Source organism: Knufia obscura (genome assembly GCF_036327395.1).
Source record: "Knufia obscura strain CCFEE 5817 isolate CBS 148926 chromosome Unknown scaffold_2, whole genome shotgun sequence".
In the NCBI taxonomy this organism is placed as follows: Eukaryota; Fungi; Ascomycota; class Eurotiomycetes; order Chaetothyriales; family Trichomeriaceae; genus Knufia; species Knufia obscura.
In genome coordinates this window covers 116500-140748 of record NW_027042688.1, presented here as the reverse complement: position 1 = coordinate 140748, position 24249 = coordinate 116500, and the positions used below count along the sequence as shown (strand labels likewise).

At 51.5% G+C, this 24249-nt stretch overlaps 9 protein-coding genes across 9 annotated transcripts; 4 read left to right on the top strand and 5 right to left on the bottom strand.

Moving 5' to 3' along the window:
- Positions 1 to 359: 359 nt before the first annotated feature.
- On the bottom strand, positions 360 to 961 carry PMZ80_001898 (uncharacterized protein; the record flags this gene model as incomplete). Its single annotated transcript, XM_064870335.1, has 4 exons — positions 360 to 535; positions 587 to 718; positions 767 to 855; positions 909 to 961. The coding sequence occupies 4 exons, from the start codon at positions 959 to 961 to the stop codon at positions 360 to 362; spliced, it is 450 nt and encodes a 149-aa protein (XP_064732788.1).
- Positions 962 to 1565: 604 nt separating this feature from the next.
- On the top strand, positions 1566 to 6020 carry PMZ80_001897 (uncharacterized protein; the record flags this gene model as incomplete). The annotated part of the gene is made up of 1 exon (XM_064870334.1): positions 1566 to 6020. One exon carries the CDS (start codon positions 1566 to 1568, stop codon positions 6018 to 6020), a length of 4455 nt encoding a protein of 1484 aa, XP_064732787.1.
- Positions 6021 to 7124: 1104 nt separating this feature from the next.
- PMZ80_001896 (uncharacterized protein) lies at positions 7125 to 9227 on the top strand (the record flags this gene model as incomplete). The annotated part of the gene is made up of 1 exon (XM_064870333.1): positions 7125 to 9227. The coding sequence occupies one exon, from the start codon at positions 7125 to 7127 to the stop codon at positions 9225 to 9227; it is 2103 nt and encodes a 700-aa protein (XP_064732786.1).
- A 586-nt stretch (positions 9228 to 9813) lies between these two features.
- Positions 9814 to 10299, top strand: PMZ80_001895 (uncharacterized protein; the record flags this gene model as incomplete). Its single annotated transcript, XM_064870332.1, has 1 exon — positions 9814 to 10299. One exon carries the CDS (start codon positions 9814 to 9816, stop codon positions 10297 to 10299), a length of 486 nt encoding a protein of 161 aa, XP_064732785.1.
- Positions 10300 to 10716: 417 nt separating this feature from the next.
- Positions 10717 to 11346, bottom strand: PMZ80_001894 (uncharacterized protein; the record flags this gene model as incomplete). The annotated part of the gene is made up of 1 exon (XM_064870331.1): positions 10717 to 11346. One exon carries the CDS (start codon positions 11344 to 11346, stop codon positions 10717 to 10719), a length of 630 nt encoding a protein of 209 aa, XP_064732784.1.
- A 913-nt stretch (positions 11347 to 12259) lies between these two features.
- PMZ80_001893 (uncharacterized protein) lies at positions 12260 to 14023 on the bottom strand (the record flags this gene model as incomplete). The annotated part of the gene is made up of 5 exons (XM_064870330.1): positions 12260 to 12395; positions 12445 to 12732; positions 12779 to 13376; positions 13425 to 13452; positions 13502 to 14023. The coding sequence occupies 5 exons, from the start codon at positions 14021 to 14023 to the stop codon at positions 12260 to 12262; spliced, it is 1572 nt and encodes a 523-aa protein (XP_064732783.1).
- Positions 14024 to 15259: 1236 nt separating this feature from the next.
- PMZ80_001892 (uncharacterized protein) lies at positions 15260 to 16564 on the bottom strand (the record flags this gene model as incomplete). Its single annotated transcript, XM_064870329.1, has 1 exon — positions 15260 to 16564. One exon carries the CDS (start codon positions 16562 to 16564, stop codon positions 15260 to 15262), a length of 1305 nt encoding a protein of 434 aa, XP_064732782.1.
- A 300-nt stretch (positions 16565 to 16864) lies between these two features.
- MCCC2 (Methylcrotonoyl-CoA carboxylase beta chain, mitochondrial) lies at positions 16865 to 18577 on the top strand (the record flags this gene model as incomplete). The annotated part of the gene is made up of 1 exon (XM_064870328.1): positions 16865 to 18577. One exon carries the CDS (start codon positions 16865 to 16867, stop codon positions 18575 to 18577), a length of 1713 nt encoding a protein of 570 aa, XP_064732781.1.
- Positions 18578 to 18957: 380 nt separating this feature from the next.
- Positions 18958 to 19721, bottom strand: RSR1 (Ras- protein rsr1; the record flags this gene model as incomplete). The annotated part of the gene is made up of 3 exons (XM_064870327.1): positions 18958 to 19466; positions 19518 to 19657; positions 19705 to 19721. 3 exons carry the CDS (start codon positions 19719 to 19721, stop codon positions 18958 to 18960), a joined length of 666 nt encoding a protein of 221 aa, XP_064732780.1.
- Between the last annotated feature and the right edge of the window lie 4528 nt (positions 19722 to 24249).

The following is a 24249-nucleotide window of genomic DNA, read 5'->3' as shown; positions in this document are numbered from 1 at the left end:
CATGATTCCTTCACTCGCGTGATGTAATCTTTTTCGAGCTGTTTTGTCTCTGCTTCGAAGCGCGCTCTGCACCATGTGAAAGCTGGCCCAGTTGTATCATCATTCGACTTGAGATATTTCACTAACCTGATCGGCTGCCACTTGTCAAATTCCTCTTCCTCATGGGCATCGGCTCAAAAGCCAGACGGGGCAATGGCAACTGTTCCAAGTTCTCTGGACTCACTTCTGCAATCATCTATTCATCTTATCATGCCATCGTCAAATCGTGTCCCATCGATGTTATCTGGGTATCAAAGTGCCGGCTAATGACTCAAGCTGGTAGTCGGTGTCCCCAAAACTGGTAATACTCTATACTGTTGTCAAGCCATAGCATGAGTCTTTGTCCATTCCCTTGCAGTCTGGATGGCTGCAGCTTCATCCTCCTTCCACCTCTGGGCCACGTCGTTGGCTAATGGATCATCTGGATTTGGAGCACCGAGTAGTGCTTGTATTGACAGCAGGATGGTTCTTATCTGAAGTGCAGGCGACCAATTGCCTGTGACTCTGTATTAGCAGCTAGCCATAACTTCCTGTTGGGCGAACCTACTCTTGAGTACATCCAGACAGATTCGACCGAGCTTGTCAATATTGGGGTGATATATACGAGTCAAGAACCTGATCTTCGGGGGTGTCATTGGATAGTCGTCTGGCAGAAAGAGTTCCGCTTTGAAAATGCCTCCTATTGTTCATCAATCAAATGCTCATGGTCCCACATGATACTACTGACCCTCATACGGTGACGACGTAGGCCCATGTATCGTGACATCGAAGTATCTCAAGTTGTCCTCGTGCGGTACTGCGTTGATGCCAGGAACACTATCACATGCTTCAGCAAATGGTCAAATGTAATTTCTCGCGGACAGGCATACGGCTCTGACATGAGACGTTCAGTCTCTTTGATGATCCGCTTCGGCAAAGCCATATCTGCTCACTGTACCACCGTCTAATCCTACAATGGTACCAGTAGTCGTTGTGCCTTGGGTACCTGCCCCACTATCAGATCCTCGTCGCCGTGCCCTAGTCGTAATATGTGATCTACGGCGAGGGGGAACAGAATGCTAGTCGTGCTGGATCGCGTGCAGGCAGAGGCAAAGAGACCAGTCAGTAGTAGCGGCTGCTGGCAATGGTATATCCAAAAATGAATCTGTTGAAGCAAACGACCCATCTCAGGCACAAAGGCAGGCGCACCCTGACCTGCTGGTGACGTCTCCATGTACTGTAATTACCACTAAAAGGAAGGTCAGCCGACGCGTCGGTGGAACAGCACGCGAGCTATGAGAAGGCTGTTGTCCTTGCTGGCATTATTTGCTTCATCGTTGTCAAGCAGTCTGAGCACTTCCTTCATTACCAAACACACCTTCATCGTATAGGTGCCGCACAAGTGTCCCAGAGCAACAGAATTCGAGGAATATTGCATGGAAGCGCAGCCTCGATGCGTGCTACTTGAAGAGGACTATGACAAACATGAGATTGCCTTTATCCCCAGACAAGCAGTCTAAGAAGCACTTCTCGTGTCGCTGGCCACCATGAGCTTCACGTCACAGGACTCTACGCAGTCCAACGAGACTTTCGGCAAAGATGCTTCTTTCACGCTCCCTCAGCTCATCGGATCCATGTCCATATCCCCTGCTGGTCGCGATGTTGTCCTAGGCTCCAAGGAAGGACTACATATCATCGATCTTGATTCGCCATATTCACCGCCTCGCTTCCTTCCGCATCGGACACCATGGGAGGTAGCTGATGTCCAATGGTCACCATTTGCAGATCGTGATTACTGGGTTGTGAGTACTTCCAACCAGAAAGCGTTAGTATGGAATCTCAACATGGTCGGTTGGCGCAATTCGATCGAACATGTGCTGCACGGACATACCCGCGCTATCACCGACATAAACTTTTCCGCTCATCATCCTGACAAGCTGGCTACTTGTTCCGTCGACAGTTTCGTGCATTGCTGGGATCTCAGATGCCCCGGTCGCCCTGTCACATCGTTCTCCGACTGGTTCGCGGGTGCAACTCAAGTCAAGTGGAGTCGACAGGATGAGCATGTCCTAGCGAGCTCACACGACAAATTCCTGCATATCTGGGATGATCGGAAGGGTGCTTATCCAGCAAGAACGATCGAAGCGCATGACACAAAAATTTACGGGATCGACTGGAATCGTTTCGAGCCTAGCAAAATAGTGACCTGTTCGCTTGACAAGACAATCAAATTCTGGGACACCAACCAGGAGGCAAATGTGCCAGACCGAGTTATCAAGACTGACTTTCCAGTTTGGAGAGCACGCCACACGCCATATGGATGGGGTTTAATGGTAATGCCACAGCGTGGTAACGGGAATCTGCATCTGTATGATCGGCGAGCCGTCAATGGCGTCCACGACAGCGGTGCTGTCAAGCCTGTACATGTCTTCCCTGGGCATAAAGGACAAGTCAAAGAGTTCCTCTGGCGTGCTTTTGGGACTGTAAAGGACGGAATTGATCATCGAGACTTTCAGCTTGTTTCTTGGGGTACAGACCGCGAGTTGCGTTTACATGCAGTGCCTGAAAATGTGTTTACGGACGTTGGGTACGAGAAGGGTATCTCGAAACCCCAGCGTCTGCGCTTCACGAGAAGAGGTGCAAGATACAGAACGTTTCGAGATGAGCCGCGAGAGCAAGATGCTGTCCTTGCAGCTCCTCCTCGTGCGGATTCGTTTCCTGCCAGCAACCAGTTCTTGCGTGTGAGAGGCCGACCGAGCACGAATATGGGCATGAGCAGAGTGCCAGTGACTCAGTTCAAAGGATGGCTTCAAACAGGAAAAAATGCTCGCAGAACAGACATGCATGGTAAAGCTTCTGGCAGACCCGACACAGATCCGATCTCTTGGATGAAAAATGTCAAGATAGCCTCTTGGGATACGGACGCGCTAGCTGATGAGATCACATCAGTGGGTGAGAAATTCAGGAAGGTCGACTTCGAGACGGTCGACGTATCTCAAAGAAAGGCGACCATGTCACTAGAGAGCCCGTGGGGCGATCCGGATTCTGCGACGGTATACACACGCATAGACCTCAAGTTCCCAAAGGCCTATCCAAAGGATGCAAGAGCTATCGTACACGTGCAACGAACAAGTTCCATCACAGCAGAAACACAGAAGAAGTTGATGGAGGATGTACAAAACATTGCAGAAGCGCACAAAGCCAAAGGACGGGGTTGTATAGAAGCAATAGTGCGGTATCTACTAAAAGAACAGACTCTCGATCAAATCATCAGCTGGCTGATGAGGGACTCGCTTACGGACTCCAAAATACTCGAAGCAGTGGACATCGCACAAGATGTGTCAGACGACTCAGATGACGACCAGGTCGGTTCAGTACCAAAAGTTGCTCACAAGAATCAGAACGTGAACGTACCGCTGGCCAAAGGCTGTGCAGCAATCTGGGCTGAGAATGGCAAGCTTGTATGCTTTTTCCGGCCCAAGAACAAGGAACCGACTTCGTTCCTGAGTACCATTGGTACCGGACAGCTAGACGAATCGGACTCTAGCAAGCTCTTCGGTGGCTTTGGCAAGTTCCAGATAGATTCACCAGCCAGAAAAGCGAAGGACATAATTGCCCAAGGTCCTGATGAGTCAGATCCCGAACACAGCGACCATTCTTCTGTTTCTTCGTCAAGCACGTCCTCTTCCGACTCTTCTGGTGTTTTCGAAGTGGGAACCAATAGATTCGTGCCATGGCAAAGGACGACCCTCGATTCTTTGCAACGTGACAAATCAGCCGAGGGCTCTCAGAAGTCTACGACCCTCGATGGTACGAGGATTGGCGATGCAAGTCAGCCCACAGTAATAGCCATCCACGACCTTAGTGGCTTACTTCCTGCTAGTGAAGCAGCAGCTCTAGGATATCAGATCAATGATAGTATCAGAAGTACATGCGAGCACAATCGTGCTGTTGCGGAACGGTGTTCATTAAGTACTGCTGCGAATGCCTGGAATCTCCTTGAGTCACTTTTGGCATCGAGGCCCTCTCAGCAAGTACAAAGGACATTAAAGGTCAATCCCGAGCCACCTCCGGCGCAGTTTCTTAGACCCACGCTCGCTGGCGGCGATGCCTTTCGTGAGAGCCCACATGAGAAAGAGCCAGACAAGACATGGCTAGAGGACCTATTGCGCACAACCCGACTGGCTTACGGCATTATGCAGCATTTCGACCGAACCGCCGACGTTCAGATGCTTGCAATGCTTTCGGCAATCTACTTGCAGGCCCAGCTTAGCTTCATACAGCACCTGGAAAGACGCGCTATGCAACACCCGGCGAAGGACCGTTCCCAGTCTTCGGAACGGGCATATGTAACACAAGCTTTGCGAAACGTCCAAGATCGGCGACTTGATCCTCGCAATGGTGTTTACGAACAGGGTCCACGCCCCAGTAGGTCTGATGGGCCTGGCTATCCACACGCGGAACTAAGTACGTCAATGCCTACTTCCACGCTGGCCACAAACTACGTCGGTAACACGCAACAATCTTCTGGCGCTCCGAATGTCGTTGCTCAGGATCCCAGTGGTTTTGTCTCGGCTATACATTCTTCTGCAACCTCCTTGGCTGGCTCACCCGAAAGTCACCGCTTCAGTAGGAAATCAGATTCTTTGGTAGCAAGTCAGCCTCGGGCAAAACCTCGTTTACCGTCGCCACCAGTTCGAAGCGCTCACCGGGCTAGTGCGCAACACCATAGGTCTTCAAAATCATTACGGGCTTCGCCAGATGACAACTTTTTCAATGAGGCACGGTCTCGCCTGAAGACCTCGTTGAGCCTGGCCAACGTATCTGGCTATACAGGTGACAACGATCAACGTCAAAATGCTGGAGGCCACCTTCGGAAGCTGAGGAACGATGGCGCAGAGACGCCTCTACAGCAGCCACGCAAACGGAAACTCAAGACAAAAATCCATGCCCCTTCCTTGAATGCCGAAGTTGACGATAGCCTACTGCACTCGTCTATGCCGTCAGAGGAGGTGTTGCGCCAATGCCTAAGCCATGTACGGCAGTATATGAACCTGCTTGAAGCTTGGCAGCTGTGGCCACAAAGAGCGGAGATGAACAAGCTCTGTTCTCAGGCGTCAATCATGCTTGATAAGCTTATCAATGGGCGTAGCTCGAGTAATTCAAGCGTCGAAGCGCGAACAGGTCTAGAAGTTCGGCGCTGCTGTCCAGAATGCGGAAGCACACTAGCGCCGATAGAGAAGAACGGCGTTGCCATTGGTTGGCACTGCATTTCCCAAGAATGTCACAAGCAGCATCGCAAGGTTTCGAAGAAGCAGCGCTGCTCGATCTGCGATATGGCGGTGCACGGTCTTTCGCTACCCTGCTTTCAATGTGGTCATTTGGTGTGCTATGAGTGCGCACAAGGCTGGTACGGGCATCAGTCGGTAGAAGAGCGAAAGCATAGCAACAGTACAACGTTATTAAAGGCTTACTCGGTTACTGCGGACGAAGCTCCTGGGTGTCCCACAGGGTGCGGCTGCTCATGCTCAACTCTGAGTGAGATCACCGTGCCATATCCTGACAATGCCCCTACCGAGCCTGATCAAGATGTTGCACTGGTAACACCACACAGCGAGGGATATACAGATAGCACTGAGCGCTCGTTGTCGCTTACACAGCATCGCAGTCATCGAGGTCAGTCAACGGGTGCTACCTTTGGTGCGCCTGAAAGTGCCTTCAATGCTTTGTTAGCACTTCAAGGTCAGTCAAGGCATCGATCGACCTCGTCGACGCATACAGCATCTACAGCGGTCGGCCCCTCATACGCACAGCAAATATCGCAATCAACTTCGCACGCGACAAGGACGCGAGATAATAGTATCAGTACAGCAGACGAATTGCTACCATGGGCGAGCGACCGGAATCCGACACTGGGCAGAGGTCTTGGTGGTGGTCTCAGCCGAGGTTTGAGTAACAAAGGCAGCGACTCAACCATTCGAAAGGCTGCCAGAGGTTCGTGAACTTGCAAGGTTACAGGGTTGGAAACGTACACATTTATGCACGACGCCCCTGCATCGACATTGGGGCTGCAGCATGTCCAGCGCATAACATGCACTGCACAATTCATGCATTTTATGCACAAAATCGGGTGTTCAGGAAGGTTTGACACTTGAGAAAGTCTCCGCACACCGGTTCCCGCATACGCCGTACCTCATCAACGTCTGAAGCGGCCCGCTGCAGGACGCTACTGCATGAGACTTGTCGACACATATACCGAACAGTCACACAGTGGTCAATTCACCGTCACACCGCGGACTTTCCGCCCTAGCTACCACGACTCCACCAGTGGAAGTTCACAAGTTACAAAAGTCTCGAATGATTAGGAAGCACAGGGATTAATCCAAAGCCAGAGAAAGAGCCTTCGGGTTGGTGGTGCCTGACTAGTCAAGGACCTATGGGAGCTATGGCTTTCGTCACCTGCAACGCACTATACTCGTTCAAGCTGTTCGCTGCGCTCCATTCGCATGGGTTGTTGTTGCAAATACGTTGAGCTGTTGGCTCTATCCGTGATCGACGCCTTGCCCTGTCTCATCAAGACATACGAACCGGACTGCCTCGGAGTGGTTGGATCGTTCGTACTAACGAACCACCCCATCGGTCTTCTCGATCGAGTCTGTCGCATCTTTGGTGATTACCTCTATCGTTGACACATTCATGTCTGCAATTCGGCAATAGTGCTTGTGTATTGTGCACAACTTTAAGAACCTTGTGAACGAGGGTCCCGCCCATTGTCGCTCGCCAAGTTTGACTCAAGTACTTGCATAAGGTTCACCGGTCGTGCCGATCCTTCCAGCTGCAGCATTAGCGAAAAGGATGGAACGCCAGCTGCACATGGATGGAGCTATGCACAATATCGCGGAAAGAACGACGCAGGACATAGCAGTGATATAACAGCAGCTGCTCCACGACACATTCTTGACTGACCCTTGCTGTGCACCACACTTTTCTGACTTTACGCTGTGTCTCGCTCAGGAAAGAAAGACCTGTCGTCGTAGCACTAAACCATCCTGATAGTCGTCTGATACATTGAAAGCGCAACCAGATACGGCTCCAGATTGGCCATCATGCCATCGACGCCAGCAGTACTGGTCGAAAGCAGCAATGCCGTCCCTCATCAGCCAAGCTCGTCGACTGCGAACGGAGCCCTCCCGATAGGCCAAAGCGGCGATCTCGATGGACAAGCACTTGCTAACGGCGTACAAGAAGTGATCGAGCAATCCAGCACGGACCACGATTCAAACGGCCATTCAGACACACAGGCATATGCTCAACAAGTCCAAGCAAAATATCAGGCTGAGCGGGACAAGCGTATGCGGCCGGAATTTGATAGCCAATTTGTCAAGCTTCACACGTCTGAAAAGTACAAGCATTTCACGGATGACCCATGGCTTCCAGAAGACGGATCGGTGCGTGGCATTCGACTCCGAGAGAATGAGTCGCCGCATTTCAAGTTTGTGGTCAAAGGTGCCGGACTCGGTGGTCTACTATACGCAGCACGATTGGTCGAGCAAGGGTACAATCCGGAAGACTTTGCGTTCATTGACTATGCTGGTGGCTTTGGAGGAACATGGTACTGGAACAGATATCCCGGCCTAATGTGCGACATCGCTTCTGAGGTCTACCTTCCGCTGCTCGAAGAAACAGGATATATGCCTAAACACAAATATTCTTACGGTCAAGAGATCAGAGAGCACGCCGAACGAATCGCAGAGAGATATGGCTTCGGCAACAGGGGCATACTGCGTGCAACTGTGGGAGCTATCAGCTGGAACGATGACAGCAGCTTATGGGAGATCAGCGTAAGCCAGGAGCAAGGCCCAAGACAGGGCGCTGATGCAAACAAAGTTCTGGCGCAGGTAACGGGGGATTACGTTATTTCCATGTCTGGAATTCTCAACTATCCGAAACTACCTGTTCTCCAGGGTTTGGACGATTTTCAAGGCCACCAGTTCCATACCTCACGTTGGGACTATACATACACTGGAGGAAGCCAGGAGCAACCCGACATGATCAATCTGAAAGACAAGAGCGTCGGAATTGTCGGTACAGGCGCAACGGCCATTCAAACCTTCCCACAGATTGCTAAATGGGCCAAACAAGTCTATTTGTTCCAGCGCACGCCATCCTCCGTCGACATTCGAGATCAGCGACCTACAGATCCTATTGAGTTCAAGAGAGCGTCTTCCAAGCCAGGATGGCAACGAGAGCGGATGGACAATCTGGCTGCCTTCATGATGAACGACCCTAATAAGCCTGACGTCAACGTGGTGGACGACGGCTGGAGCAGAAATCCCTCATACCGAGCACTTATCGGTGGCCCCAACAACATCGATCCGACAGAACCAGAGACGATAGCTGAGTACGTCAAATCTCTACACGCGGATGACTTTGCACGTCAAGAACGCATTCGCTCTCGTGTCGATGACATCGTTAAGGACTCTGACACGGCTCAACGGTTGAAAGCATGGTACCCTGGCTGGTGTAAGCGACCTTGCTTTCATGACGACTACCTTCCCGCCTTCAATCAACCAAATGTGCAGCTTGTGGATACAGAAGGCCGTGGTATCGACCGCATGCGACGTAATGGTGCAGTGGTTGCAGGTAAGGAATATCCCGTGGACGTGCTGATCTGGGGGACAGGGTATGTTGTCTCCTCTGGCTCGCCCAGTGACAAAGGCTCGATGACGGTGCGAGGACGGCACGGCAAACTCATGTCTCAAAAATGGGAGGATGGTGTTGCAACATTGCACGGGGTAGTCACGAGAGACGTCCCGAATTTCTTCTTCCCATTCACGCAGTGTGGTGTTACTGGTAACAATACGCATAACTACCAGGCAACGTCGGATCATACTGCGTACCTAATTGCGGAAGCAGAGAGACAGCATCCAGGGAAGAAAGTGCTCATTGAGCCAACACATGAAGCTGAGGAGGCATGGGCTATGCGTGTTGTCGGTAATGCTGCTGCTTTTGCTGGTGTCGAAGGTTGTACGCCGGGCTATATCAATGCTGAGGGTAAAGCGGATAAGATACGGGAGGCGCCACTAGAGGTGCAGATGAAGGCTGCGAGGGCGAGTCCTTGGGGTCAAGGTATCCTCGACTATCAACGTATCACGACGGAGTGGAGAGAAAGTGGTAGCTTTGAGGGAGTGGATGTTACTGTGCTGTGATGGATCATCGCATTGCTTCATGGTCACGGAGGTACTCCTCGGTGTTGCTTGCTTGGAACTCAATCCTTTCGTGCTCAAACATCACAGCGGTGACAACACCAAGGAAATCCTCCTAACACAGAACGAAAACGCAGCATATAGCAAACCAGAAGGGGTTGCTTCTTGCCCCCGATGGCCCAGCCAGAAACCAAGTCCCCAAGCAAGCTCACATCATCATGCCTGTCGCCGATCACTCAATCGGGCTTAGCATATCGATCGTGGAGAGTTATGCTCCAATCCCCGCGTTTCGGTTGTCTGCCAAGCACATCTGACGTCGACAATCGAGATACCGGTGCATCCGTAGCATACATTCCCGATCAGTCCTCGCACCCGTGCTTAAGAACAGCTTCCTCCCCAGTTGTGTGAGCAAGGTATACTTCGCTTGTCTACCCTTGTCTCCATTGCATATTCAAGGCTTTCCACAACTACCACAGGACCGGGCTTAATTCACAAGCGTCTACATCAATCCTTGAAATTACAATCCTCAAATACTCCATACCACAACTTCAGAGCTACCTACCTACCAATCCAACCAATCTATACCGTCATGAAACTCACATTCACAACCCCCCTCTTCCTCACCCTCACCACCGTCTCCCACGCCCAAAACAGCATCATGTCCGTCGCCACCAACAACGGCAACTCCGCCCTCTCCCAAATCAGCTCCATCGCATCCAGTCTCACATCCGTGTCCTCTCAGGCTGAAAGCATCACGTCCTCCGCTGATGCCGCCGCGAGCAGTATCCTCTCTTCTGCGAGTACGGCTTTAAGCGGGACGAATACGAACAGTGAAAGTGTGGCAAGTGCAAGCTCTGTGTTAAGCAGTGCGAGTAGTGCGGCGAGTAGTGTTAGCAGTGTGGGGAGTAGCAGTGCGAGTGCGGTGCAGAGTAGTGCGTCTAGTGTGGCGAGTGCGAGTGGGAGTGCGGCTAGTGCGAGTGCGACGGGGGCGGGGGCGGCGGGGGCGGGGTATCCGAGGGTCACGGCGGGGTGTGTGGTTGGGGTTGCTGCGGTGGGGTTTGCGGCGTTGTTGTAGGGGGATGGGGGGTGGATGTGAAGATATGAAGATGAATGCGAAGATATGAATGATGAATGCGAATGATGAATGTGGATAACTACCCACGATGATGGATGTGAATGACACCCACTTGGCTAGATAGCATGACGAAGTCACGAATATGATACAATTTGCAAGCATGTCTCTGTTATTTGTCTGCTTACCACCTTTTATCCGTGCTACCATTTGTGTTTCCTATGCGCACATCCAGTGGCTGACCAAGCAGCTCGTGGCCGCGATTCTCCTGCCATAGCTTTTAGCTGTATGAGGTATCCTTTGTGCTGTCCGTCCATCAAACCCATTGGTGTACCACCGTATCGAATCTTCTGCTTTTTGCTCCTGCTCCAATAGCTGCATCCATTAATTTGGTCGCTAGCACATGCGCAAGCCCAACCATCAATGCCAAACCATACCAAGTCGCTGAAAGTGCGAAAAGAGCGAACCCTTCGGAACATATCCAGCGTATCTTGCTTGCCAAATAGCTGCGAAAGAGCCTGGCGCGCTGTTAGCTAGATCCTGATTGGTGCGGTAGGACTTGGCTGGGAACGACCTACCTTCGATTGGACCCAACTCAGCGAACCCAAGAACTTCCAATACCCAAGGAGCTATGAGGACAAGAATGCCAAGAGCGATGATAGTGAAGTAGACGGGATGTTCCTTTGCAAACCCAACAGCTGCTTCAGCCGCCTTCTCAGCTGCTGCTTTGACCGCTTTACCGAGGGTAACACCTCGTCGGAGTGCATCGTCGAGCTTCAGGAAGATCCATTCGGCGAGTTTGTCGTAGTACCCGTATGTGCTGGTTGTGTCTTTGAGAGCTGCTTGAAATTGCGGGTCGGACGGGTTGTCAGTGCCGGCTTTGAGGAGGATCGAGACGAATCGGGAGGCCGCCGGTTCGACTTCATCATCTTTGAGTTCGTTGTCGGTATACTTTGGCTCGTATGAGGCTTTCTCGTCGTTGATGCGTGTTCGAGGCTTGCGGTTGACGCCTAGACAGGTCAAGAGTGGTGCGAGGAGTTTCGAAGACATGGTTGCCCTGCTTTGTGAGGTAGGTGATCGAAAAGAAATGAATATGACAGAACTGTTGCAGATCAAGATAAAATGCAGGGAGAGGGAGTTCAATACAGGAAGGAATGAACATATAAGTGAAGGGGACGGATGCTGGCGCTAATGCTTTGAATGGCCGCAAATCGACCTTCACTGCCACCCTGCGGTCAAGTCAAACTCACCTTCTAACAACCACTGACGGCGCAAAACAGTTGAGTTTTCACTCACTTGTGGTTCGTGCTATGTCAGCCTTGCATAAATTGAGGTGAGTGATCCATCCTGCAACCTTACCATGATGCTCAAAGCTGGGACTCAGATCCCGTCGCCTAGTCGTGGCATCGTACGTGTATCGCACCATCCATCAACGACAGAGCGCAGTCCTGAGGCGGACGCCATCATCAGAACAGCACGAGAACTTCGCCAGAAAAGCTACAATGAAACACTTGATGATGCTTAGCAGACAGATGGCATTGATGCATAAGAAGGTCAAAGGATTTGAGGCCGTGCTGTTGAGCGCGCCGCGTCGTCGTGTCCGCCCCGTCCAATTGAAGCTTAGCTCTACAACCTGAAAATCCAGGCCACCACTTCGAGTACAAATCAGGCAGGTGAAGCGGCAATACGAGTACTGGCATTTCTCCTGTGAAGCAGCCATCAGGATTTGCAGACGACCTCGTAGCATGGATTCATATGCCGCATGTGAAAAGTGACGACCAGCGGAAAGTTTTGTGCCCTTTCGAAGCACTAAGCTCAAGGTAGCCTGTCGATTATGTCCGCACAAGCCCTCTACGTCCATCCGTTCGTAGCCCATTAACCTTTTGTTGGGCCTTGGAGGATATTGATGCAAGGCAGCCTTGGCTCATGTATGGCCATTCGAGCAACGACTTCCCCGTCATGACTATCTACCACCAACCTGTCCCTTGGGCAGCGGCTTGACCCAGCAGAAAGACACATTGAGCGCCATGATCATGATCCCAGCAATCCAGAAGCTCTCAGCGTAATCCGTGCCATGGTATCTGAACAGAATGGCGAAACTGTTTTCATTAGCCAAGCAAACGTACAAGTTGTATTGCGAAAACTTACCAGACACCACCAAGATTTCCAGCTGCTCCGACGATTCCGGAAAGAATACCATTTGCGAAAGGATGAACATGCGGCACGAGTGCGAAGTTCGCGCCATTACCGGCTTCGAGGAACACAGCCATTCCAGCGATGAGTCCGAACATCATCCCCTTGTTATGCGGGTCAGTGAGGCCGATAGCCACCAGAAACGCCCCGGAAACGATGCCGACGAACAGAATCCATGCTTTTTTAGCCCACACTGATTTGGTGTGCTTGTATATGATGTCGGCGACAACACCTCCCATGGGCCTTTAACAGGGTTAGCAAGAATCACAGAGAATATTGTGATACTAACCTTGTGACAACGTTCAAAAGCCCAAACATACTAGCCCACCTGCCTGAACCCGTCTGACCCAGCTCAGGAAAGTTCTTTAGATAGTATGATCCAAGGTACGAGTTGACCGCCAGCTCACCGCCAAACGAGCAGAAGTATGTCGAGCAATGGAAGAGTGTCTGCATTGAGAAGAACACGCCTAGCCCCTCCTTGAATGTGGGTGGAATCACGATTTCTCCCTTGGCAACTTCGATCATCTGTTGCTTAGACATGTCTAATTCGCGGGCTGGTGCGACAGAGATACTACCGCTTTCGACATCAGCCATGGATTTGTGCATGCCGGTCTTCTCCTTGCCGTCTCTAGGCGTTGCTGTACCGCTGGATGGTGGGCTTTCCTTGACGGTATCGATCGAACGGGGTGCATCGACAATTTGCTCTTGCACTCCGTGAGCATTGAGGAGTTGTTGAGTGGCCTGCTGGCGTTCGCTCCACTTCCCGGTTGGTGTGTCGGGACAGAGGAACAGCATGCCGAGTGCTGTTGCGACTATGAGGATGAATGGTACGATGAAGGCAACTCGCCAGGCGACCGATGAGGAGAGTCCTTGATCAAGGCGGAGACCTGCAATAATGGATTAGCGGCTGATAAACGAAGAAGCAGCTGACTCACTGTCATAGATAAGTGGCATCAAGAAATACTAAAACTGTCAGACACTGGACACATTGCGACTAGGCTGATTGACATACTGTGATTCCGCCACCAGCATTACCCCAACCACCGATCAGTGCATTGGCGGAGCCGACCACATTCTTATCGAAGAAGCCAGTTGACCAGACCTGGCATGGAACGAAAGTACCACCTAGGATGCCCACGAAGAATCGCAGCGCGATCAGTCCTTGAACATTCTTGACCAGACCCGCCATCGCCGTTGGAATGGCGCCTGCAAGCAGAACAGCGATATACGTCCATCTTGGTCCAAAGCGATCGCAAAGTGGTCCTGCAATGAAACGGACGATAAGAGTACCAGTCAGCGCAGCGATGTTCGAGTTTGCAACATCAACGGTCGACAGGTTGAGATCGCGCTTGATCGTGATTGACATGAGTGGTGGAAAAGCATACCAGGACCAGAATGCAATGAAGAAACCCCACCAGGAGAAGAAGAAGACTCTTCCGTAAGGGTCGACGGGGTTGAAGACAGGAATTGAGCGTGCTTTTCGGTTGACGGGGTTGACTTGTGGTGCTGTCCAGAGCACCGACGGTGAGAACATCGTTGCCGCAGTCTTGTGCTTTTGCCTGAAAGTCGACGGTTGAATGCAGTAAATGCAAGCAAATTAGCAACGAGTCTCACAAGCTAAGTAAGCGACACGTTTTGCGTGGAAGACTGCACAAGGTTTCGCAAGGCCACCAGTCTTTATGTATCACCATGGGGTACGACGGCAACGCGTGGCATGTACCACTTGCGCAAGGTCGTATTTTCCCTGACTTGAGCGTAGATCATTCGTTATGCTCTGCTATCACTTGGACAATCGACTGAAGCGTCTTGGGTCCAAGTCAATCACCATAGAATATTCGCCAAGGTCTTGGCATCCTAGACGACAACGTCCCCAGATCTCCGTTGCAGATGGTATTTGTCCTCGGATGTCTGTTGGATGGTGATGCTGGTCTGCGGACTGGTCGAAGGATAGTGGCAGGGCAGTGAATGGTGAATGTTATCTTTGTTGCCAAGCATCAGCCAAGCCCGGTATCTATCTAGCGTGATTTCCAACTGCCTTCCTTGACTTCGGTCGCGACTGTGGCTGCGGCTGCATATCTGAATCGCTGTATTGCTTGAGCCGCGGAAATGCTGACCTGACTGACACACGCAGCGTACCTGCAGACCGTCCCGAACCCATGACGACTGTCCATGACCGGAGTCTGCCCGGTGGTTCTTTCTCATTCTTCACCTTGTTCGCCTTGTTGTACAGCTTCCCAACCGATCGAGTCGAAGCACCAACTAGTGCAGCAGGTCACTGGACACATGCGCCTGCTTTCGTGCTTCAATGCGATGCCCTCATCGCCTACTAAAGCTCTGCTAAGTGGCAGAACGAGGCGCAGAATCTATCTGGCCTCTTTGCAGCAGCACGTCCGAGCACCTTTATAATTCAAGCTTCCCATCTGCGGCTAGCGACTATGTCCATACGGGCAGCTTCAATTCTCCTTTCTAGGACTCAAGGCTCATCGGCAGAAATTCTCGAAGACCGCCGACGTACGTGACATCCATGTCCACGCGGCAGCAAGACCATTTCACGAAAGGTGACTCTTACATTCTGCGAATGCTTCATGAGTCGCGCGGGATCCCCAAGGAAAGAAGATGGATCAGGCTCGTCGTCTTTGTAGGTTTGGTCGCCTTCGTGTGTACCGATGGTCAACAATTCTCGCCCGACACACTGTCGTCTGCGCTTGAAGGTGCCTCCACTTTTCCAATGTTTGCGTCAGTCTCTCGTCTGATATTGAGAATGCCCACATCATATGCCCTGATCTGCGTACTCCTTGTTGAAATATCTTCCGATGACCATGCGCCTGACTTCACTTGTGCCAGCTCCAATCTCATAGAGCTTGGCATCTCTCAGCAGTCTGCCAGCAGGGACCTCGTTGACATAGCCCGTTCCACCCATCAGCTGAATCGCATCGAGTGCACATTCTGTTGCCCTTTCAGCAGCATACAGAATTGCCCCAGCACAATCTTGGGTCCTGATTTGTCCTTCCTCGTCAACTTTCTTGGCTGTGGCATAAGTATAGGATCGAGAAGCCTGTAGCTTGGTGTACATGTCCGCAAGCTTGCCTTGAACGAGCTGGTTGTGGCCAATGGGCATACCAAATTGCTTTCTTTGATGGGTGTATGGTAGCACAAGGTCCAAAGAAGCCTGCATGATACCAAGAGAGCCAGCACTGAGTACAAGTCTTTCGACGTCGAGACCCTCCATCAACACTTTGACACCCCTATTGACCTCGCCAAGGATATTCTCTTCCGGCACGAAAACATCCTCAAACACAAGCTCGCCAGTATTGGACCCTCTCATGCCCAGTTTATCCAGCTTCTTCGTGACGGAGAAACCCTTTGCACCCTGCGTCTCAACAATGAAGGCCGTCATGCCCTTCGATTTCGCCTCGGGCTCAGTTTTAGCATAAACGACAATGTAATGCGCATCTGGTCCATTCGTAATCCACATCTTCGTCCCGTTCAGCAAGTATCCCCCATCTACCTTCTTAGCCGTAGTCTTCATGCTCACCACATCACTGCCTGCAGAATGCTCGCTCATGGCCAACGCTCCAATCTTTTCTCCACTGACCAACCCTGGCAGAAAGCGGCCCTTCTGGTCTTCATTGCCATTAAGACATATCTGGTTCACGCAAAGCTGGGAGTGCGCCGCATAACTAAGGCCTATACTTCCGCTCGCCCTACTGATCTCCTCGAGTATCACACAGTGTGCCTGATAGCCCATTGCTAGCCCACCGTGTTCCTCTGCAGCTGTTACACCTAGGAGGCCGGCCTCGCCGAACTTCTGCCACATCTCGTTTGGAAATTCATTCTCGCGGTCCGTCTCTGCGGCGACTTCTTCGGGGATCTCACGGCGGGTGAACTCTTGGACGCGCTCGCGAAGTTCGTAGAGGTCTTCGGTCGTGGGTGGCGTGAAGCCCGGAGGGTGCTTGCTTTTTGCTGTTGAGGCTGCTCGGTGTGATATCCTTGTGGTGTAGAGGCATGGTTTTATGATGGATGATCTAGCAAGAGGGCGGAAGGCGCTACGGACGAGGGAAGGCGCGCTGGACATCGTGGCGGGTAAGATCTTGAAAGAAAGTATACAAGAGGAAACACGACACCAGCGAGCTCGAGGAAGAAGAGTCTAGCAAACACAGGATCCAAAGGCTACGTTCAACAAATATCGTTGCACTGAATCTGGGGTAGGTGCCAGTGGAGCACGGGTGTTCGCGGTTAGCTACGCATGCCGAGGTCGTCGCGAGAGCAGCGGAATCCGTGCGCCCAAGCGCTGAAGTACCTCTTCACAGCTGCATTGCCCAAAAGATGGACACTTGAGTGGTTAAGGATCTGAAGTCCGCTGCACTCGATTAACATGGCCTCTTTAAGGTCAGCGCCTTCGGTAGCTGTGCTGCGAAGCCTTCGAACAGCTCTCCAGCGATCCTCCCTTATCCCCGCGAAACACAGCATAAGACACCAGACACGATGCATAGCGAGCTTTACGGACCCACGACACGCTAAAGCTATATCCGTGCTGCCCTCTCTGGTCGACAGGTCGAGCCAGGAGTATAAGGACAATGTTGCCAACCTTGAGCCTGTGATGCAGAAGTACAATGACCTTCACCAGAAGATCTCGCAGGGAGGTCCAGAAAAGTCGCGCCAGAAGCATGTCGAACGTGGGAAGATGCTAGCTCGTGATCGAATCACGGCTTTGATCGACCCCGGTGCACCCTTTCTTGAGCTCTCTCCACTCGCTGGGCATGAGGTCTATGGTGAAGACGTGCCAGCAGCAGGAATCATCACAGGAGTCGGCACGGTGGAGGGCGTGACTTGCATGATTGTCGCAAATGACGCTACCGTCAAAGGAGGCACGTACTTCCCGCACACTGTCAAGAAGCATCTACGGGCTCAGGAGATAGCACAACAGAACAGATTACCATGCATATACTTGGTCGACTCTGGTGGTGCCAACCTGCCACGACAAGCCGATGTCTTCCCTGATCGAGACCACTTTGGCCGTATCTTCTTCAACCAAGCAAGAATGAGCTCAATGGGCATACCACAAATCGCGGTTGTGATGGGCCCATGCACAGCAGGCGGCGCCTACGTACCCGCAATGTGTGACGAGAGCATCATCGTGGAGAAGCAAGGCACAATCTTCCTCGCCGGTCCACCATTAGTCAAAGCCGCAACAGGCGAAGTTGTGTCGGCGGAAGATCTAGGCGGAGGCCAACTGCACAGCTCAGTATCCGGCGTGACGGACTACCTGGCCGTGAACGACGAGCACGCCCTAGTCTTAGCCAGACGCTCAATCGCAAACCTCAACTTTCCTAAGGAACAGCCTGCACCGTACGAAGTCAAAGAACCCCTTCACAATCCAGAAGAACTCACAGGCATAGTCGGCACAAATCTTAAGAAGCAAATCCCAATACACGAAATCATCGCCCGTATCGTGGACGGAAGCGAATTCTCCGAGTTCAAGAAAGATTACGGCTCGACCCTAATCACTGGCTTCGCGAGAATCTATGGCTATCCGGTCGGCATCATCGCCAACAACGGCATTTTGTTCTCCGAATCAAGTCTGAAAGGCGCACACTTCATCGAGCTCTGTTGCCAGCGCAATATCCCGCTTATTTTCCTCCAGAATATCACTGGCTTCATGGTTGGCTCTGACGCTGAGAAAGGCGGTATCGCGAAGAACGGCGCCAAACTTGTCACGGCTGTTGCATGCGCTGATGTGCCAAAGTTCACGGTAGTCGTTGGCTCGAGTGCTGGTGCTGGCAATTATGGGATGTGTGGAAGATCTTACTCGCCTCGCTTTTTGTGGATGTGGCCTAATGCTAAGATTGGTGTCATGGGGCCTGATCAGCTTACGGCTGTGATGGAGACCGTGGGAAAGAGTGTTGACCCTGAGCTGAGAGATCGCATTGAACGTGAAAGTGATGCTGCTTTCTCAAGTGCACGATTGTGGGATGATGGTGTCATTCCGCCAGCGCAGACACGGCATATGCTGGGTATGGGGTTGAAAGCTGCGCTTGGTGGAAGCGCACCGAAGCAGGATACCAAGTTTGGTGTTTTCAGGATGTGATCAGTCTAGCTCGACATTGCACGGTCTGCGGTCCCGGAAAGCATTCACGACTTCCAACGAAACAAAGAATCGAGAGAGTGCGATCAGGCGTGCTGACCTATTTTGAGGCCGCCTCATATCTGCAACTCTTCCTTGAGTTGGGCAAGCGTGCAGGTTGCTTGTGTAACCACATTGGGCATCTAAAGATATCGACAGTGATGAAATTAGGTCTATTGTGGTCTATCAGCAAAACTTTTGTGAGGCATGATGAGCTGTCATCGCCTCAGATTGTTAGGCTTGATGTCCGCTCGTCTGGCTGCAGCGTGAGCTGGGCGGGTCTATCTTTGGGTTCGATGCAAATCCGGAACGCCTTTTCAGACACAGTGATACCTCATGCGCTTTCACAGTATGACACACCTGTCGCGATTCCGGCGCCTGCGCCTGTCTCTGTCCCTGTCTCTGTCCCTGTCTCTATCTCTGTCGTGCCTCGGCCTCGTGGACCTCCTTTGAGATGTATGCTGCTCATACATCTGGTCGCGCACATGGTCCTTCTGCAGGATCTGCCGGCAGAGGTTCAGAAAGACTTCGTCGACATTCGTGCGTCGCCTAGCAGAGGTCTCGAAGTATGGTTTCTGACCCCAGGACTGTGCCAGCTGGAAGGCACGGGCACGAGGTACAGCTCGGTCGTCCTCCATATCGGATTTGTTGCCGACCACGACAAGAGGAATATCATCGTCCTCCTTGATGCGCGCGATCTGCTCTCGAAGCTCGGCGAGTTCGTAGAAAGAGTTCATGTTGGTAATAGAGAAGACAAGCAGGAAGCCTTGGCCCTGCTTCATGTAGAGTTCTCGCATAGCAGTGAATTGCTCCGTGCCTGCCGTATCGAGAATTTCAAGCACAACTTGCTTTCCTGTCGAAAGTCAGAAGTTTGACATAATGCTTGTTGTGCTGTCTGTCATACCATCAACGTTGACAACCTTTCTGTATGAGTCCTCGATGGTTGGGTCATAGCTTTCTATCCACACGTTTTGCACGAATTGTGCGGTGAGACAAGACTTGCCGACACCACCGGCGCCGAGGACGACAATGTTATGTTCTCGCCTGAATATGTCAGTGTCATTCGAAACCTTATCATCTTGCGTCCTTACCTCGTCTGATAGCTCATCACGAAAACTCGTCAATGGACGACCGCAACTACGAAAGTTGCGTTGCCATCAAACTGTGCTTGCCGTCTTCACAACTCTGCTCACCGGACACAGCAGAAAAATGTCTAGGCAGGAGCGACTCGTACTTCAGGACTTTTCGCTCTCCTGCCGCAAATGGCAAAAATGTGAGATAATGTCGTACGCAGCAGTTGGGTTGGTGATCTGGTTGTCGACCAATCTTTTTTGTTTGCGGACCGAGTCAGCAGCCAGCTGATGCGATGTAGTCGAATAGTATCTCAGATACCAAGATGCTTGAAGTTCAATTGAGTCGCAATGTGGTGATGTTGGTTTGACCACTGGATGGAGCTGCTCTTGCCCCAGAGCTTATGTTCTTGACTATCTATATACACCAGCACCTTCCTCAGACTACATCCTCCTGCCGTCAATAGCTAGCCAAATATCACAATGCAGGTGGTGTTGCAGCAGCTCAGCACACTTGAGCAGCCAACCCACAAAATAATTTTCCCAAGGGACAAGCTAGATATTTTCAGACGTTCTAACCCAGCTCCAAACCAGTACACTAACCCATGTCGACAGGCTTGTCGGACCCAGCACGTTGACCCACTGGGCTTCATCGTCTTGATTTGCTTATCATTTTGTCTTTCGGCCTCACTTCCTGCCTCCCCGCTAGCCTCGGATATAGCAACCACTCAGAGAAATCTCCACCAGAGCATTGCGATCATCATCGCGGAACTCTCTCCATCAATTACCAGAATGTCGGGCACTGCTATGTCAACCTGCTTGTTGATCAGCATACGGCCTGATACCGGGTATTTGCCTGGCTACTAGACTTCTAAACTTCGGTACCGACTACAACGAGAAGGCCGAAAATGACATAATAATGTCAATAAACCCAAGCTCTGCTATGGCGCCTTCTGCGATATGACCACACACCCTGCTTTGTGCAGCAGACACAAGCAATAAGCAAGCAAGCTAATTATCGATTCCGTACCTCGGCCCTGGAGGCTTCGCACGGCTGGTTCATAAAATACTTCGCACAATCTCGCAGCACACCATTACTTGCAATGAGAGGGCAGCCTGCTATCAAGGACAAGACGAGCTGCTTCTTCTCGTACTTTCCAACATCATTGACCGTCGCCCTATGGACCGTCCATACTCCCAAGCGAGCTCGAAGGGGCTTGCGATGAGAGAATGAAAGACCCCTTTTCTGTGCATCCCTGTCTTTATGACGATAGAGGCTGATTTTCCGTGGTGCAGAGAGGAAGCCGCTGCAGGTACGATTTAGGCGCGAGATCAAGTACCGGAAGCTGGGCAGCGTCGCGTGGCCTGCCGGGATCAGACTTTGCGACATGTGGACGATCGACTTGCGTCAGTCGAATCTGACGTCTTCCTGTACCTTCAGCATCAATCTTATTTTGGCAAAATGACTCGATGTCCTGGTTGTGACACCATGCTGAGAGTACCTACGAGTCGCAATGCTTGGGCAGTCAGAGTATCGAGGTTGGCTGCGCCCCTTGCTACACAATGAGTTGCTACACCCGAGTGCTTGACCGGCGACCCTCAAACACAGCATGTTTCATACGACCAATACTTCTGAACAGCATCGGGCCACAACCCTAACTTCACTTTTTTTAGTCCCCTTCTTTCTGTGCCTCTTGCAACAACACGGCTCAGCCCTCGAGCAGTGTCCGAACTTAGACCATCTGTGCTTCTCAAAACGGTTACCAGACCAAATGGGGCGAAAAGGCGTACGCCCTTATCGTGTTTCGAGGAGCACCTTCTGTATCTGGTTATATGTGCTTCGCGCCATCAAAATGATAGGTCTGGTTGACGGGGCTCCTCGCTTATCGAAATCTCTAGTACGGAAGGCGCTTTCACCGAATACAAGGTCTGGGTATTGCTTCTGGGGCTTAGCGTCGGGTTGGTTCTTCCAAACCTAGAAATCCGCACGAACAGTATCAGGCAATTGAGGATTCCTATCTCCGAATTCCGCAGCATAACCATACGAAGCCTCCATGATGCGACCAAAGCCAAGCGCGAAGACAACCATCTAACGACAGTACGCACCCTCCGGTTACCCGAAGCACCGCAGCGCTCAGAAGAGGAGCTATAGCTAGCCTTGGTCACACAAGCAAAAGTACATCAACCACGTGAAGTATCAGTGTCTCTAAGCTTACGATAGGTTTGACGTTGACTCGGCTGTTATTACGGAGCCACCTCTGAGAAATCCTGGTCGCCACGGCCATAATGTTAAAGTCGCAGCCTACAACATGAGCGCCCAGAACACATGGCATATCCGCCATGCATCATGCATCCATCTACGCGAGCCGTGGCAGGATCCGGGGCAATCCAACTAAGCAAATGCACAGCCTCAGCTGGACAAGGACGAGAGATTGATGTAGCCATGATGGCCTGCAAAAGAAAGCATGCATCAATATGCTACCAAGAACTGACAAATACAGTTCGTCGCAGGGTCAGCTTACCACCAGAACACATGCCTTCGGTTTGAGTGAAACCATCATGGCTCGGCCAAAATTACTAACTCATGACAGCGTATGGATAGCTCCCAAGCCACGTCAGGTACAATCCACGGTGACGCCGATGCTCTGCCGCCCAGGGGCAGTTCCTCAATCGGCAAGACTGAGGGACATAACACTGTTGTTTACGGCGCCAACCCCAACTGTGTGAGACGCTCTGACAAATTCTTTTCCGGGTTTTGAGCAGACAAACACTTGGGGGGCATCAAAAGCGCGTTACACCCTTCCCATTACCACTGGAAGGGCCGTCAGAGAATCGCGTAGCCCAAAGTCCTGCTGACATCGACCAATCCTGTCATACCGGCCATCATATCACCAATGCGACCCGTACAGGAACAAAGGGATCAGAACTCAGTAACTTCAGCCAGCGTTTTCCACGAGCGTTCTACGATGGTAAGAGATCGGCGAACAGCCCTCCAAAGGTATGGTCCGCAGAACTTCTGCTCCGTGACACCTCCGGTCGAGCTTCCTCTGGGAACCGCCGACCCACCAAACCCATGTGGCAGGCCGCAACAACCACTCCAGCTAGACGAGCGTCGAGTGAGCAGCAGCCTCGTCGACTGCGTGGCACATACCTCGCACCTGCTAAGGCTAGAACCGACCGACGAATTCTCACCACCATCGTGGCTTCTCAAATTCCGACAAGAGGGTCGTACTTCCTCTGCAACTGCAACACGCCATCTGAAACCACACAGTCGCTCCCGCCCATCTACGCCGGGTCATCTGACACGCCTTCCCAGATCGTGATAGTGGGAAGGTCGTCCTTTCCCAAAAAAGACCAACGCTCCTGCCAGGCAGTACTTGTGCAGTCGCTCCTTCCTTTCTCCCACCATGGCACCTTCCTCCCCAGCGGCCTGAGCCCAGAATCGCACCTTTCAGATTAACGTCTACGCTCCTCTCCTCCCTCAGCTCACTGACAAGCAGCACATTCGCACTTTCCTTATTTATTTCTCTGCATCGCCTGTCCCTCACGCTCACTATCGTGCCTGCCCTTCATCTAACCGAGAAATCACTTGAGTCGAACTTTTCAAGCTCTCCTCGACACGCCCACCCTTTCTCTCGCGCGAGAGAAGCGATCGCTTGCTCCCCAACGGTAGATATTGCACTCACTCGCTCACACATCACACGTCCTTACATTGCAGTAGAACATGTAGACCCGCAAGGCTCAATCCAGCGACTCCATGGTGTTAAAGAGCATCTCCACGGCATGGTCGAGCAACAACAGTCAGTCAGTGTGTGGGTGCGCTTAGGGTCTAGATAGTGCACGCTATATATATATATCTCTCTCTCTATATATTATCTAATATTCATTCATGACCTCAACTCCCGTCTCGATCGAGTAGGTATAAGCTAGTTATCATGTATAGTCTTCACAATACCGGCTCTAGTGGCCTAAGGTATCTTACAGTAAATTTTGTGCCGTAGGTATCCTGCGAATAGGCCCTCTAGATGCTAAATGCTGGTGTGAGTGAAGGCAGCTAGGCGCACGAGTATATCACTCCCTAAGTATGTAGTCTGTAGGGCCCGGAGATGACCGTCAGAACCTGTAACTACCGTTTAGGGTCAACCTCGAGTCTCGTAAGTTAACTGCTCAGCCAGTTTTTCGGGCACTCAGTAGACTAACTAGGTCGACGCTGTTGTGAAGATATACGATAGCTTGTACGATCAAATGATTCCACGTTTATCGCGGTTTCCACTGCAAATAATGTAGACGATGGGCGCATTGACGCGGCGAACAATTGTGGAAGTGATTCGTGAGGCTTCAAATACTCGATGTGAAAAAGACTCCTTTTTATTCGCAATAAATTCAAAGGAAGTTTCAAACACCTCATTCACTAGAAGCCTTTGTCTATTGCACGCCTGCTTATCCACACGATGCGTCCAGACCAGACCAGAGTAGGGTATCTCACATTAATCAAGAATAACGCCCCGTGGCCCTCCCTGCCCTTTGCATCTTCTCTAGCTCTTAGTACGATGCAGTGCGATAGGT